At 37.2% G+C, this 15037-nt stretch overlaps 1 protein-coding gene across 1 annotated transcript in view; it reads left to right on the top strand.

Annotated features, from left to right (window-relative positions):
- Positions 1–2700: 2700 nt before the first annotated feature.
- LOC106109110 (sodium-dependent dopamine transporter) overlaps positions 2701–15037 on the top strand; it is a 14312-nt gene continuing 1975 nt past the window's right edge. The window contains exons 1-11 of the mRNA XM_013290513.1: positions 2701–2784; positions 5615–5854; positions 10671–10805; positions 11950–12104; positions 12204–12316; positions 12636–12774; positions 12979–13113; positions 13237–13340; positions 13789–14026; positions 14362–14590; positions 14975–15035. Coding sequence (XP_013145967.1) covers positions 5710–5854; positions 10671–10805; positions 11950–12104; positions 12204–12316; positions 12636–12774; positions 12979–13113; positions 13237–13340; positions 13789–14026; positions 14362–14590; positions 14975–15035 — 1454 coding nt within the window. The 5' untranslated portion in view covers positions 2701–2784; positions 5615–5709. The remainder of the gene's footprint in view (positions 2785–5614; positions 5855–10670; positions 10806–11949; positions 12105–12203; positions 12317–12635; positions 12775–12978; positions 13114–13236; positions 13341–13788; positions 14027–14361; positions 14591–14974; positions 15036–15037) is intronic.

Here is a 15037-nt window from a genome sequence, read left to right as displayed (position 1 = left end):
TATTTCGAATTTCGGTGGTCACTTGTGTATGTGTATTAAGAAATAAGTTATACAGCTACAAGATGTTTCACAACAATAAACTTCCGTATTAAAAATTTAGAAATGAAAAATTGAAGGGTATAATTGATGTTAAAGAAGTCGACATTTACAAATTGCAATGTGATCTGAAAAACACATAAGTAGACTGAGAGTTGTTTTTAATATTTGATTTGTTAATTGTTGTAGATTTTTGTGGCGTTCGTTTTGCTTTCTTCTTCTATAAGAATAAAAAAATGGAAACTCGGTTATTCGGGAGGGATCATAACTTTTCTTACTATCCGACGGAAAGAGTTAAAACTGTAAAATTGCTTCACGAAACATCTCTTTTTAACTCCATCATGTGTTTTTTCGAAGCTATTCTTCTACACTTTTATACTAATATCATAAAGAGTTAACATTTGTATTTTTGTATACATTGAAATAACTCAAAAACCACTAGGCTGATTTCAAGAAATGCTTTCACCATTAGCTACGTTACCAGTGAGTAATGTAGGCTATATTGTTTACTATGTTTTAATTTCACGCAGGCGAAGTCGCGAGCAACAGCTAATCATACTTCTTACTAATATTATGAATGTGAAAGTTTAGATGGATGGATGGATGTTTGTTAGAGTTTGTAGCCTAAACTGCTAAACGGATCTCGATGAAATTTGGCATATATGTAGAGGATAGTCTGGAAGAACACATACTTTTGTTTTTTTTTATTCCACGCGGACGGAGTCGCGGGATAAAGCTAGTCTGAAAGGGAGCGAAATTGATAAATGAAAACTTAAAATGTTTGACAGAACTAGTTTTCGCCTAGGAATGAAACACTAACAAATCCATCCATCTAAACTATCGCATTCATAATATTAGTAAGAAATGCTTATAACGTACAATGCGTTTAGTTAACAATTGTTAACCACAAAAATGCGAAAGTTTAGATGAATAGATTAATGGAGGGCTGTGTTATTACGAAAGCATAGGTAAAAATGCCATTGCTTCGTATTGTTTTTGTTATATTGTAAAGTGGCAAACGAGAAAGCAGCCACCTGAATCCACGAAATGGAAAGCGACCGCTGCCCATAAACATCCGCAATTGCAGGTGGGTTCCCTACTATTAATTGACGGTGGAGGAGACGCATATAAAGAGGATTTTCCCTTTATGCGTCTCATCCACCGTTAAATCCACTTTTCCTCTTAATAAAAGGGTGAAACGGAACTAAAATTAGACTAAAGGGACTAAACTTATGTCTTAATATATCCATGACTAGCTGTTGCTCGCGACTTCCTCCACGTGGAACTAAAAAATAGAAAATATAGACTATGTTACTCACTGGTAACGTACCATTTTAATGGTGAAAGTATTTTTGAAATCGTCGCAGTATTATTTGAGATATTTTAATACATGCAAAATTTTTATCTCAAATCTCTTTATAATATTAATATTATTACGTACGTACTGTGAAGCAATTCAAATGACCTCAATGCCCTCTGAAACATTAGTAAGGAGCAGAAAGCGCTCCGGCTTTCAGAAGCAGACGGGCAATTTAATACGTATGTATATACCTATAACCATACGCTTTCTGATATCACTTCGTTTGATGTCACTTGTCACTGATGGCGGGTGTGATGGAGAGATAGGCGTGTCCAGATAAGCTCCGCCCATTCCCAACACTCGGCCACGCCCACACTTAATTGATTTACGCTTAAAATTAATTAACAGAAAAAATATTAACACTCGGATATAATAATTCTATTTGTATGGATATTTTTAGATTCTACTTCAAAACGACGGATTTTTAGGTATTCTTACTTCGAAATACCTCTTATATAATAGAAGGGCAGAATTATTAAAATTTGAAAATAATCTTTTGCTAAGATATGGTTTTGTTAGGGCAAGAACTAAATTCCACTTAGTTAAAAATATTGCTAAAGTACTCTATGTGCCAGTTACAGACAATGTATGTAATTAGAAGAAAGTTCGGTCTCTGACTGCAAAATGAACTTTCTGAAGTCCGATTCGTTGTGTAATAACTAACGTAACTTGAATAGAGACTCCATTTAGGTTACTCTGTAATAGAGCATGATTTTGGTAAGTTTTTTCAGTGTGCTCAAAGACCATTAAAGATTTGCTACAAGAGAGAATTTGATAATTAATTTTTTTTTTTATAACATAAGGTGGCAAACGAGCAAGCGGCCACCTGAATCCGCCAAAATGGCGAAGCGACCGCTGCCCATAGACGTCCGCAATTGCAGATGCGTTGCCTACCCTTATCCGACAGAAGAGGAGACGCACATAAAGAGAATATCTCCCCTTCCTATGTACCTCCTCCTCCGTCAAATCCACTTCCTCTTCCCATCCTCTCCTTATAAGAAAAGGGTGGTAAAGAGAAAGGGACTTAAATTAGGCCTCCGGCACCACACTCATCAGACGAAACACGGAATTACTTCCATTTCACGCCTGTCTTCTGTGTGGTCGTGGTTTTACACCGGGCGTGCCGGCCTATTCGTGCTAAGATGTTAAAGCGGGCACTACCACTTTTAAATTTAGATTAGGATAGAATTAGAGATGATATCAGTTGTCTTATAATATGAATATATTGTAAGGAGTAGAGGAGTGGGCATTACCGAGATTTCAGGATGTGAACAGGGTAGGGAACGCCCCGTGTGACGCGCTCGGCGAGCGGCGGCTGCACAACGCACTCGGCTGCGGGCAGCGCGGCGCGCGGACATGGCGTCACTGACGCGCCCGCCGACCCACACGTAAGTACACTAACTTTTTTATTTAAGACAAAAGTATTGTAATACTTCTAAAATTAAGATTTTTTTTGTGGGTAAAATTCGTTTTCTTTAAATTAGAATTTAATTTCTAGCTGTTTTTTCCTTTTATGTATGTATTTTTGAAGTGTTTGTGGTTTTAATATTTTTTTTTAAGAGAAAAAAAGTCAAGTCGTTGAAAATTCGGTTACTTTCAAAGTTTCTGAATTGTAAAGTAGGGATTTAAAATGTCATGCATTTCCATTCTAGTTTTATTTACATTTTTACTTAAAATTCTCCCAGATATAATTAACGAAACTGATTATTGAAATAAAAAGAAATTCAGTTAAAGGCACAAAACGACATCACATCTTCACCTTGGTCTAGGTGGGATAGTGGTCAAGCCCTGGTTTTTGCAATTTAAAAAAAAAACGATACTATTTTTATGTATTTCCAAATCAGTACGATTTAGCGTACTTTAAGAAACGCGCGTGTCTCCTTAAATATTGTAATCTGTAACATTTTTCATGAGCGTCGGTTTTTGCACCTAGGTTTTTGCACTGCTCCTTTTGTACTCGTCTCTTTAAAAAAAAGTTTTGGCAAGTACGGCGCGGTCGAGCTAACGCCCAGGGCGACTGACGAAAAAGGTTCTATAAAATACTCTAACATAATATTCTTAACCACAGTAGTGATAAAAAAAGATGCCGTAGAAATCTGGCCCAGCATTAGTAGAGCTAAATCCGGCACTGAAAAAATTCTATATCAAACTTTCGTAACATTTCAATTATTTTCCGTGATGCAGTTATTTGCAAAGTGTAATAGATTCTCATCAAAGGTATTTAAAAATGTATTTAAATCACGAATCCGTTTTAGATACGTTAATATTGACGATCAATCCCTCATCAGATTTTCTGATAAAACCTACGAATGAAATTTCACATGTTTTTAAAAATGTAACTGGGTTGCCTAAACCTAATCCGGCAAGGCTATGTTTAATTGATCTCTGAAGGAGTCAATTTTTTAAGCGCAAAACTCCTCATCGAGTTTCCATTATGTCTACCAATATAAAATAAATGCTTGATGGACGAAACGGTGACTGGTCAGGAGTTTAATGTGTGATACAATAACTTTTAAAAGGATGGGAAAAGTTCGCAAAAAAACAATAATTGAAGTATCTAAGGTTGCGCCGTATTGCCTATATAAAACGTTGTTTATCAGTTTTTTTAAATCGAACATCACTGATGACAAAATATTTTGTACAGATACGACAACGTGAGGTTTTCTCACAGCGAGACCTGGTATAACTTGTGGTGATTAAATGATTATTTCACTTAAAATTAAAATTCAAAATATTAAGTAACGTAGGTCAATAGCGGGTAAATTAATTGAAATTAAAAATATTTATTACTTGTTTCCATTTTTCTTACAAGCTATTTCTAATAACTTTCTTCTCTCCCAAATGAACTAATATTTTTATGTGTAAAAATCTCTTTTAATACTGCTGTCGACTAATTGTTTTACTCTGTAAAATTATTATAATGACTGCTGGACCGCTATCAAAAAATCTTTGGCCACTAAAAGCTAAGTATTACTATCACTGAGTCTCATAGACTATATTAGTTATTATAAAAAAGATTTTTTAAGAGTTGTAAACAAAAACTAGCGACTTAATTTTTTTACGGAGGGTATTAAGTTAAAAAATTCACTTATCTCTTTACTCAATTTCTCCTATTCTTTACTAAATTTCTCCCTACTAAAAGATCAAAAAACTCTTGACATCAAATATTGCGGAAAGCCAACTCGAATAACGTCATAACACGTCGATAGGATCTCGATATGCATCGCAATTGGGATTCAATTTGTCGCGCGTCGTTAGTGCTGTTATGACGAGGAGTTTTCCCGCGGACACGCCGCTGCGCGCGACAGCCTCTCAGCCGGACATGCAATACGAACTCGTTAGGGTTGCCATCAACTTATTGGCAAAAAATATTAACGTTGTGTTGAGTTTGCTTCTATAACGTAGAGATAAGTTGCAAGAACTTACCTGTGCACTTTTGTTAAGACGAAGTGTAAGGGCGCGGTAAAGAGCGATTTTCGAAGGCTTCAAAGTTTTGACCGGACGATTAGCTTATGGCCGCGAAAAGATCGCGAGAGTAAGGCTCGATTTTGGTCGATACGTCACCCTGTACATTAGTTAGTTAAAGAAACTTACAATTAGGCATCTCCATTTCAATTCAAAAGTTAGAATGGTATTTTTGACGAAAATTTTATTTTTACTCGGAGACAACCCTAGAGCATCAGTGTTCTATGGGCAGTTTTGAAAATAGGTGCTTCATCATTCGCGGCCGAGAGCGTGTAGCGATTGTCACTTCATTACAGCGGCGCTGGTTAATGGAGGGTCGATTCGTCCGCGTGAGAGCGGCGATTATTTCTGACGCTTTAATTAAGCAGATTTAAGGTCAAGTGCTACGTATTTGTGTCCATGGACAACTTGACGGGAACACGGATTGAGTTCGTTCTTTACAAAGCTTTTAATTTATTCTTTTGTCAACATTTTTCAATTTTGCCTACGTTAGCTAAATTCAGTTATTATTGTCGAGGAAACTAAAAGCTGACGAATAAATAGGTACACTTATGATTTAAAATCGAATGTTAACTTCCATAATATTAAAATTTATAGCCTTGATTCATTGTGGAATGTGAGATAGCGGATCAAAGGAAGACAGTCATTTAATAGCGAAAGGGAAAGGGAATTTATGAAAATAAGACATAAGCTTTGCTTTGTGCTGATGGCATGGTTGAGATGGTTTGTGTGACCGATATGTATTTGTCGCAGGGTGAGGCGTTGCCGACGCTCGAGGCAGTAGAAGGCAGTAACAGCAGGAGGTGGCAGGAGGTAGCAGGAGGCGGCAGACGGCAGTAGGCAGCAGTATGGCGCTGAAGACTCCTACGCCGCGTGACGGCGAACGCGAGACCTGGGGCAAGAAGGTGGACTTCCTGCTCTCCGTCATCGGGTTCGCCGTCGACCTCGCCAACGTGTGGCGCTTCCCTTATCTCTGCTACAAGAATGGAGGGGGTAAGTAAAATACCAACATCCTGGGCCATGCTAATGTAAGTTTTAATATTAAGTTTTCTTTTAATTGTACTTGCAAGTATAAAATATAATGAATAATTTAATTATAACTGAAAATTTAGTCACGACGTACATAGAAATTTGCTATTCATTAAGCGACCTCGATCCAAGTTAAGGTTACTCTTAGTACTTAGGGCTGCGGCGACGGCGAGAAGGCGCAGAGCCCGGCCTGAGAGCCTGAGTGCCACTCGCCGCGATAATTGTCGTCAACCCTACTTACAACACGAATGAATACATCTTCTACGTGTGCTCTACAGTTTGTTGAGCATCGATCCAAAGGGAATATTATATTAATGTATTCTTCAAAATCCAAATGCAAGAAGATTATTAATACTTAGTTAATAAATATTTACCTGCCTGATCTGCCGCCGACCGATTGCATGTGTATTGCGTTTAATTTTTAAACAAGTTCAAATTATTAGTTGAAGAAATAAAATTCCGTTTATCTTGTATCCACTTTTCGGTCTAAAATGAGGTAAACACGCTAATAATTGAGAAATTTTGATTATGCGTAATATTTATTTCGATGGTATCTGAAATATTATGTCTGACATTGTCTTAAGATTCCTTTCATCAAACGTTTAAGTGTGTAGGTATTTAGTATGCGAGCAATGGCGTGCTGATTGCACGTTACCTGAGAGCCCTTGTTGCGTAATAGTCGGTGAACAATTCTCGCCTTGTGCCCGTGCCGGCTGGAGTGCCCGCTCTCCCCTACAGCCTCCTTACCAACTCTAATTGAACGCTTCACATACATGTCCAATGATATATGACCTGGTTGTTTTCGTGTAAGAAGGTTCAACGTCGTAAAATTAAGAAAGAACATGAAAATCGTTAATTATTTTCTAAATCTCTACAAAATTCACAAACTTAACTCAAAGTTATAAGTGGTTGACAAGATAATGGAGATTAGAGGAACTCGTGGCAAAAGACCAGCGGAAATGAGTGGCTCGGGGCGCGACCAGTGCATGACAGTGGCCGGAACTCTGAGCAAATCTTTGATCTCTCACACATCAAGTACAGCCGGTTATTACAACATAGCTTAGGAATTTCTTTCATTTATTTTTGTATACTCAACTAACTTTCGACCTATCTGAGTTAAACTAAGTTAATTCAGTACCTTCAGTTTTATTGCTTTCAGGAGTTATGAGATTGAGCTGACGATTTTAATTCCGTCTCTTATATCTTAGAAGTTTTCTTACTTAGTTAAGGTTTTAAGACAAAGGTTGACCTTTTTATCAACTTTATTGTTTCCACCGTTAATACAGTCCAACTAAACTACAGGCTTCTACTAGGATATGGTTTACGACAATAGTAGTATACGAAATGACGACCACGTGATTTCAAATCCGTACATTTAACCATTAGACTATAGGCATTTAAATTCCGCTCATGTTTCAATTAAGAAAAGTTTTTCCCCTCCATCACAGTTGCGGTGGCTTGCAGTATAACATATTCCATATAACGATGTTCCGACATAACTAATTGCATCGCAGTAGTCCGCTTTGTGCCCTTTGCCCGTCCAAGAGCCGGTAATTGACAATCAAAACGAGACCTTTACGCGACGCTAAGAGAAACTTAGTTAACTCCGCGATGTTCAGGAAAATTACTAACGCAATAAGAGGGTAATAAAGTAATGGTATCGGGTGCAGGTCATCACGGGGGAGGGGCAGAGGGCAAGAGGGGAAGGGAAGCGTCAGTCTGCCGCTAAATTTATTAAGCGGCAATTCTCCGCTACTCGATGTTATCGTTTCTTGTGATCTTTGACAGGTTTATGCTAGAATATTTATTTAAAGGCTATATTATAATGTACTTTATAACTTTAGGTTGCTTAATTATTTACTCAATATAAATTAAGTTATTATAAAGTACCTTAACTTTATTTGGTTTGAACACATAACATTGTTTTTATTTAGGAACATTCACGTTAATGGTTCGCTTCAAAGAGGATATTTTGGCAAAAAACTGTTACTCAATCTACTTTTACGAACTCCCATACTAACCATTGACTGGACCTAAGTCTAGTAGTTAATCATAACGCTTGACACAGTAGTGATATTAGGGTGTGCAGAGATTTCGTAGTAATTGATTGGTGCCATAATTCATCGTGCGGCCGCCATCGGTCACGCGTCATGACGTTTGGTGGCGCTGTCGTCGCTAAATTAAGTACCCCAACCCTTAATTACATGTCCACTTTTATATGATTTGCTAACATATTGGTTATAGAAACATTTATATTACCTAATTTAGTTACAATCATAATTACAAAGTATATTTCTGCTGCACTTAGCATATTAACTACGTTTTTTAACTCGTCATTACATAACCCTGAAATATACGCTTCTATAAACAAAATTTGCTTCTAACTAAATCACAATAGTACTAAAGGAAATAAACAAATTACTCTACAGTAACCAAGTAATAAATCAAATTTACTTCATTATCTTACAGTTCCGATACAAAACCAATATTGTAATAAACACAATTTCCGTTTTGATTTCAAATAGAGACAATACAGATTAAATATTTCTGTGTCTCAAGATGATTTAATACTTGCGTACCGATGGAAATCTCATAATACCCAATCATCTGCGACCCGCGAGCTGCCGGCGACCCGACCCGCGACGCTAGGGACCGTCTGTGCCCGCTCTATTCGATTACTAAGTCCACTGTCTTAGACACGGTCAGTAAATGTGATTTCGATTTATCAGATGTTCAACTGATCCGATTAGGTTCTTTGCAATTGAAAATTGAAATGTATTCCTTGGAGCCTATGCTAAGCTTACGGTTTAATTAAATTCAAAGATTTATTCCTAATTGGATTTAAATGATTCTGATTTATAATTTAATTTCCGTACTTAATAATTTATATCGATTCTATTAAAAAAATATCTTGATTGTAAGCTGGAGGTGTAGGCAGACTACGGACTTCTTTTTGGTTTAAAAAAATCGACAATATAATCGAATGAAAAGTGAGATGAAATTATATCAGATACGAACCGTTAACTGAATAAAGCCACATGATCCTTAATTTAAGCGACAAGAGGTCCCCAAGTTTCGCCACTTAAAGCGACTTGCGCTTAAAGTTATCCTTTCATCCCCTTTATCCGGGACCTGTTGCATCCGGCAGTAAAGTAAATCCGAGATAACTCCCGCCCTCGAGTGCTCTTTTCATATATGGTAGATAGCATTTTCCTTTTATCATAACTAATTTTATATAACTTTAAAAATACGTGATAAATTCGTTAGGAATCTATTTAATTTCATGTGAAAATTTGTGTTTTCGGTATCTGCCTAAGTGGTGAAGGTAGCCAATAAAAAATTTGAACGATGGGTATATAAACGTTTCATTTGGTATCTACTTTTGTAGATTTTTTGTTGCGTGTTGTTATCGAATTCTGCGATCTATTGAAATAGAAACCCACTTTAGCACTAACTTTTCTACTTCTTAGTTGGAGTTGTTACTTAATTACGTAAGAGAATAATTCAACGGCATATTTAACATTGGAGTACTTATAAATAAAATTCATGAACACGTTTAACTTAAATCTCAAGTTTCTTGGATGCTACAAACTTTATTATCGCATATGTCACACTTAGATCAACTTGAAGCTGATATAGAAAATTGGTGGCATATAATGTTGGACAGCAGAATGCGCAGAATTAACATCTTGAACGGAAGTCTGTCATTTAGCAATTGCTAGTGGTTATTCATTCATCAGTCCAACTCACTTGTTGCTTGAAAATCCTTTAACAACGCAATAATGACAAATGACTCGTTCCTCGAATTGGTAAATCGTAATATTTATTAATTCCTGCAATAAAATAACCATATCAATAAAATAATAACGTAATTATTTTATAATATGTTTGTTTGTAGCCTTGTAACCTCAACAGCTGAACGGATTTCCATGAAATTTGTGATAGATATATAGCAAAATCTGGAAGAACACGTAGGCTACATTTTTTTTAATTTCACGTGGATGGAACCGCAGGCCACAGCTAGTTCAATTGTATTTTCGTGTTTTAGAGTGCGAAGCCAAGAATTTTGTTACTTCTAATTTGTCATTGACTTTCGAGTCAATTAGTTAAGTTAGTCAAGTTTCGACCAAAAAGTATTATGAATACTCTCTATTGAAAATAATTTTTTGTCGCTAAAACCATTCCATTAAATTTTATTATACAATTTTATCGCAAAAAGAATTAATAATAAAGCAATTGGGAATTGTCTCAGGATCAATAAAAGCTTGTTCGAGTAAATGCGAGCCTCTTAAAAGGCCAATTACCGCACAATTTGCGTCGCCTGTCGCCGCCCCCGAGCCGACACTGGCGCAAATTATTGTCTTGAGAACGCTATGATCATTTATATTGACGGTGTGAAATCTTTTTTAACATGACAATCAGCTCAGTGGCTTTTATGTATACTAGCTTTTGATCGCGACCCCGACCGCGTGCTTTAAAAAAGAAAACAAATCGAAGTATCCTATGTTTTCTTCAAGATTATTCTCTACAATTTTGACAAATTTCATCGTGATCAGTTCAGTAGTTTGGGCTACAAACTCTAACAAAACGTCCATTCATCCATCTAAACTTTCATTTATAACATTAGTATTATAAGATTTAATTTCCAATGGAATTATCTAAATAAACTAGATACTTTTGATTAGTTAAAGTCGTACACAAAAGTAAACATAAGTTTAATATAAGTAACGCTATTCTTAGATGTTAACGATTCTCAAGAATTAATCGTTTGCGTGTATAGGAGCGTTCTTGGTGCCGTACTGCATAATGTTGGTGGTGGGCGGCATTCCGCTCTTCTACATGGAGCTGGCGTTGGGGCAATTCCATCGCAAGGGCGCTATCACCTGCTGGGGCAGGCTGGTGCCGCTTTTCAAAGGTAAGCCAATGTGATGTCGGCAGAACTCATTTAAATTGATTTTTCATAATTTTAGACGTCTCTATTTTGGGAAAATTATTTGTTTTGCGCCTAAAAGTATATAGGTACATTCTCGTTGAGTAATTTTCTTTATAAATATATCCGACTTAAAAGTATTACTTTGTCTTTGTTCCCTCAGTAAGTTACTCAGTGTACATTAGATTTATGACCGCTTAAGTTAGTCACGTAGCAACTTAGAGCGCTGCTACCCGCTACTAAGTAAAGTGGTCGATGTCTGAAATCTTGACTTATAGGTCTACAATCCTTTCAAACAGATAAAGAAAAAAGCATTGGAAATAATATTTCAACTATGATTTATTACTGCCAGGATTGTGTAGAAGAGATCTAACTACTTACGACCTTAGAACGAGCGCACATCTGAAACTATAGCACAACTGTTTAGTTTAGCTTTGATTCCTATCAGCTTATATGGTGCGTAAACTACTCGATACAGAAAAACAATTGAATTGGCTGCCAAACAATCGACAATCGCTCAAAAGTTGTGCCATAGTTTAATTTTAAGTGTGCGCACATGCTAACAATAAATCATCTAAAATTATACTGCAATTCCACACTAATAGGAGATGTTCTATTATTCGTACAATAGTGATAAATATTCCTGACATTGGTACCAACGTATTGTGTCAATGTTAAGTTCTTTTTAAGGTTAAACAGTGGTAAAGTTGTTGAGCCTGACTTGCACTTAACGTCCATAATTGACACCATTCCGAAGGCGCCCCTTAAGTGCTCCGTACGGACTCAAAGGACCGGGTATACGAGGGCGGCTTATGCCCGGTGATTTCATTTCACTCGATTGTCACGTCGCACTGAGTAGCTCCGCGATATGATTTTAGAGGAGGAATAAAATTGGTAATGGACTGGAAAGGTTCTTTAGTGAAAGCATATTCTCGCAAAGAAAAGGATATTTCTTTTTTTGTTCTACTGCAATATTTTTTATTTCTTTCATTGTGAGTCTGGATATTTCTAGTGTTAAACAGTCGTTTGATTGTTTTGAATTACACGACTGAAATGTAACAAATGAAAGAAGAAAGTCAAGTTACGTGATTTTCTTACTTCCTGGTAGTTTTAATTCTTTCTTTATCAGGTATCGGTTACGCGGTGGTTCTGATAGCTTTCTACGTAGACTTCTACTATAACGTAATCATCGCGTGGGCGCTACGCTTCTTTTTCGCATCCTTCACGACCATGCTGCCTTGGACTAGCTGCAACAACGAGTGGAACACGCCATCTTGTCAACCGGTATTAATCTCCTTTGGTCTTCCGCTCATACTTGCTCTTTTGTAACCTAACCTTCCCATCCTTACCTATGAGAAACTTAATTACCCATTATTTTCGTAGTTTGAAGCTAACTGGGAAGCATCGGCAGTCAACAAATCTCAACCACGTCACAACGAATCCGACTCTATGGCATCACCTCAACCTTTTACTTCGGCGGCTTCTGAATATTTTAAGTATGTTATTTACAATCAAATACAGTCCGAGCGTGCGACCCCCTTTGACTAAACTATCGCACAACTATTTAGTCTCGCGTTGATTCCTATGACCTTTTATGGAGGTGCGCACACTACTTGATTTTTAGTTGTGCAACTAAACAGTTGAATTGTCTGCCAATTAATCGACATTTGACAATCTCATAACAGTCGTGTGTGTCGTTCAGTGTAAGGTGCGCCCGCTTTTAATATTTTTTTTGTAAGATAACTTAATTTTATTTTGTAAAGTATCGAAAATGATCCTGTCAAGATTATAAATAACTTGTTATAATATTTATAGCCGTGCTATCCTGGAGTTGCAAGGGAGCGAGGGTCTTCACGACTTGGGTGCGATCAAATGGGACATGGCCTTGTGTCTGCTTGCTGTCTACATCATCTGCTACTTCTCTCTCTGGAAAGGGATCAGCACTTCTGGCAAAGTATAATTTTCTTTGCAACTGTTATATTTACTGACTTTGTTGAATGATTTCAAACAGTATTTTTTTAAAGATAGCTCAAAAACCCGTGTCCTAGCTTTGGCAGTCCAATGGGCAACTAGGATGAAGATTTTTATCATCATCATTATGTGGAAGAAGAGTTATTGTGAACAGTGTTCGTTTCTGGAGTAGTGTTGATATTTTCAGGTGGTTTGGTTCACGGCTCTTTTTCCGTATGCGGTGTTACTGATCTTGCTGGTTCGTGGCATCACGCTGCCAGGCTCCGCCACCGGCATACAATACTATCTCAGTCCTAACTTCGAAGCTATAACACAACCACAGGTGAGAAGTACTTGAGTAAATATTTAACCTTGATCTTTCCGTTTTAAATCTGTAAGAATGATTTAAAATAACTTTGACTTTAAATATTTTTTCTGATTGCATTTTACGTAATTATTTCTACAGGTTTGGGTGGACGCGGCGACGCAAGTATTCTTCTCATTGGGTCCTGGATTCGGTGTGCTGCTGGCGTATGCGTCTTATAATAAGTACCATAACAACGTTTACAAGTAAGTTCTCACACAAAAAGTAATAGTGAGTTATGGTCGGGTTCCCAGCTATTTTTAACCATTCGTTAAGATTTTTTGTTCGATAACATCATGACATGCGTTCCCAATTTACGTAACTTCATTTCACTCTTAGATCTCTCTTTAAACTTAGATCAATTTAACTCTAATAAATCAATAGGTAATGCTGAAATAATTGGAAACTGCTGAAACTCAGCATTAGTTAATCATACCAATAATACAAATGCGAAACTTCCGATGGATGGATGTTTGTTAGAGTTTGTAGCATAAACGGCTAAACGGATCTGGTTGAAATTTGGTGTACATGTAGAATATAGTCTGGTAGAACACATAGACCACTTAATTTTGTTTTTTATCCACGCGGACTGAGTCGAGAGCCAAAGCTAGTAGGATATAGGAAGTTAGGTTGAGATTTAAACATTTTTTTCAGAGACGCAATTTTGACTAGCGTGATCAACTCATGCACGTCGTTCGTGGCGGGGTTCGTGATCTTTAGCGTGCTGGGCTACATGGCGCACGCGTCCGGCAAGCAGGTGCAGGACGTGGCCACGGAAGGCCCGGGACTCGTGTTCGTCGTCTACCCCGCCGCCATCGCCACCATGCCCGGCTCCACCTTCTGGGCCTTGATCTTCTTTATGATGCTACTCACCTTGGGACTTGATAGTTCGGTACGTTTCATTTACTTAACAACTTACAGACTCGTAAATGCTCCTGCTAGAGGGATTTACAAATTTAACTGACCTTCGTATGGCATAAAATTATTTGGTTGTTTTCATTATAATTTATTTAATACAAGCTGTTGCTCGCGACTTCCTCCACGTAAGTTAAAAAATATAGCCTATGTTACACTGATAATGTAGCTTTTTAATGGTGTAAGTATATTTAAATCGCCCCAGTAGTTTTTGAGTTATTACAATACAAACAAAATACACAAATCACCCCCTCCTTTATAATATTCGTATAGACTACTATACATAGTATAGATGTGAATATTATTTCTCAGTTCGGTGGTTCTGAAGCAATAATAACAGCTTTGAGCGACGAGTTCCCACCCATCGGTCGTCATCGGGAACTGTTCGTGGCTTGTCTCTTCACACTGTACTTCTTCGTGGGTCTGGCGTCGTGCACCAAGGGTGGCTTCTACTTCTTCCAACTGCTGGACAGATATGCAGCTGGTTATTCTATGCTCGTAGCTGTCTTCTTTGAGGCGATTGCTGTGTCTTGGATTTATGGTAAGTTTTTGTCAGAAGGAAAGAATGACTCAGTCATCATCTCCCTGGATTTATCCCATTCATGTGGTGTCAGCACTTAAGGTTTTATAAACTGCAATGTTTTGGCTTTATTTTTGCTAATAACTAAGTGATTACTATGCGAATTTTTAATATTACTTGACTAAATCACTTCACCCGGAACAAAACTACTAAATCGCTTGTTCCCCTTTGCGTTAATATAATATTTGAAAATAAAAAATATAGCCTATGTTACTCATTGATAACGTAACTAATGGTGTAAGAATTTTTGAAACCGGCGCTGTGGTTTTTGAGTTATTTCAATTCATACAAAAATACAAATATTTCCCTTTTATAACATTTACATTATCTGATCCTATGTTTTAGGAACGGAACGTTTCTGCGAGGACATCCGCGACATGATCGGGTTCCGGCCGGGCGTGTACTGGC

Source organism: Papilio polytes, unplaced genomic scaffold, assembly GCF_000836215.1.
Source record: "Papilio polytes unplaced genomic scaffold, Ppol_1.0 DF821289.1, whole genome shotgun sequence".
Taxonomy (NCBI): Eukaryota; Metazoa; Arthropoda; class Insecta; order Lepidoptera; family Papilionidae; genus Papilio; species Papilio polytes.
This window is presented reverse-complemented; position numbering and strand designations above follow the sequence as displayed.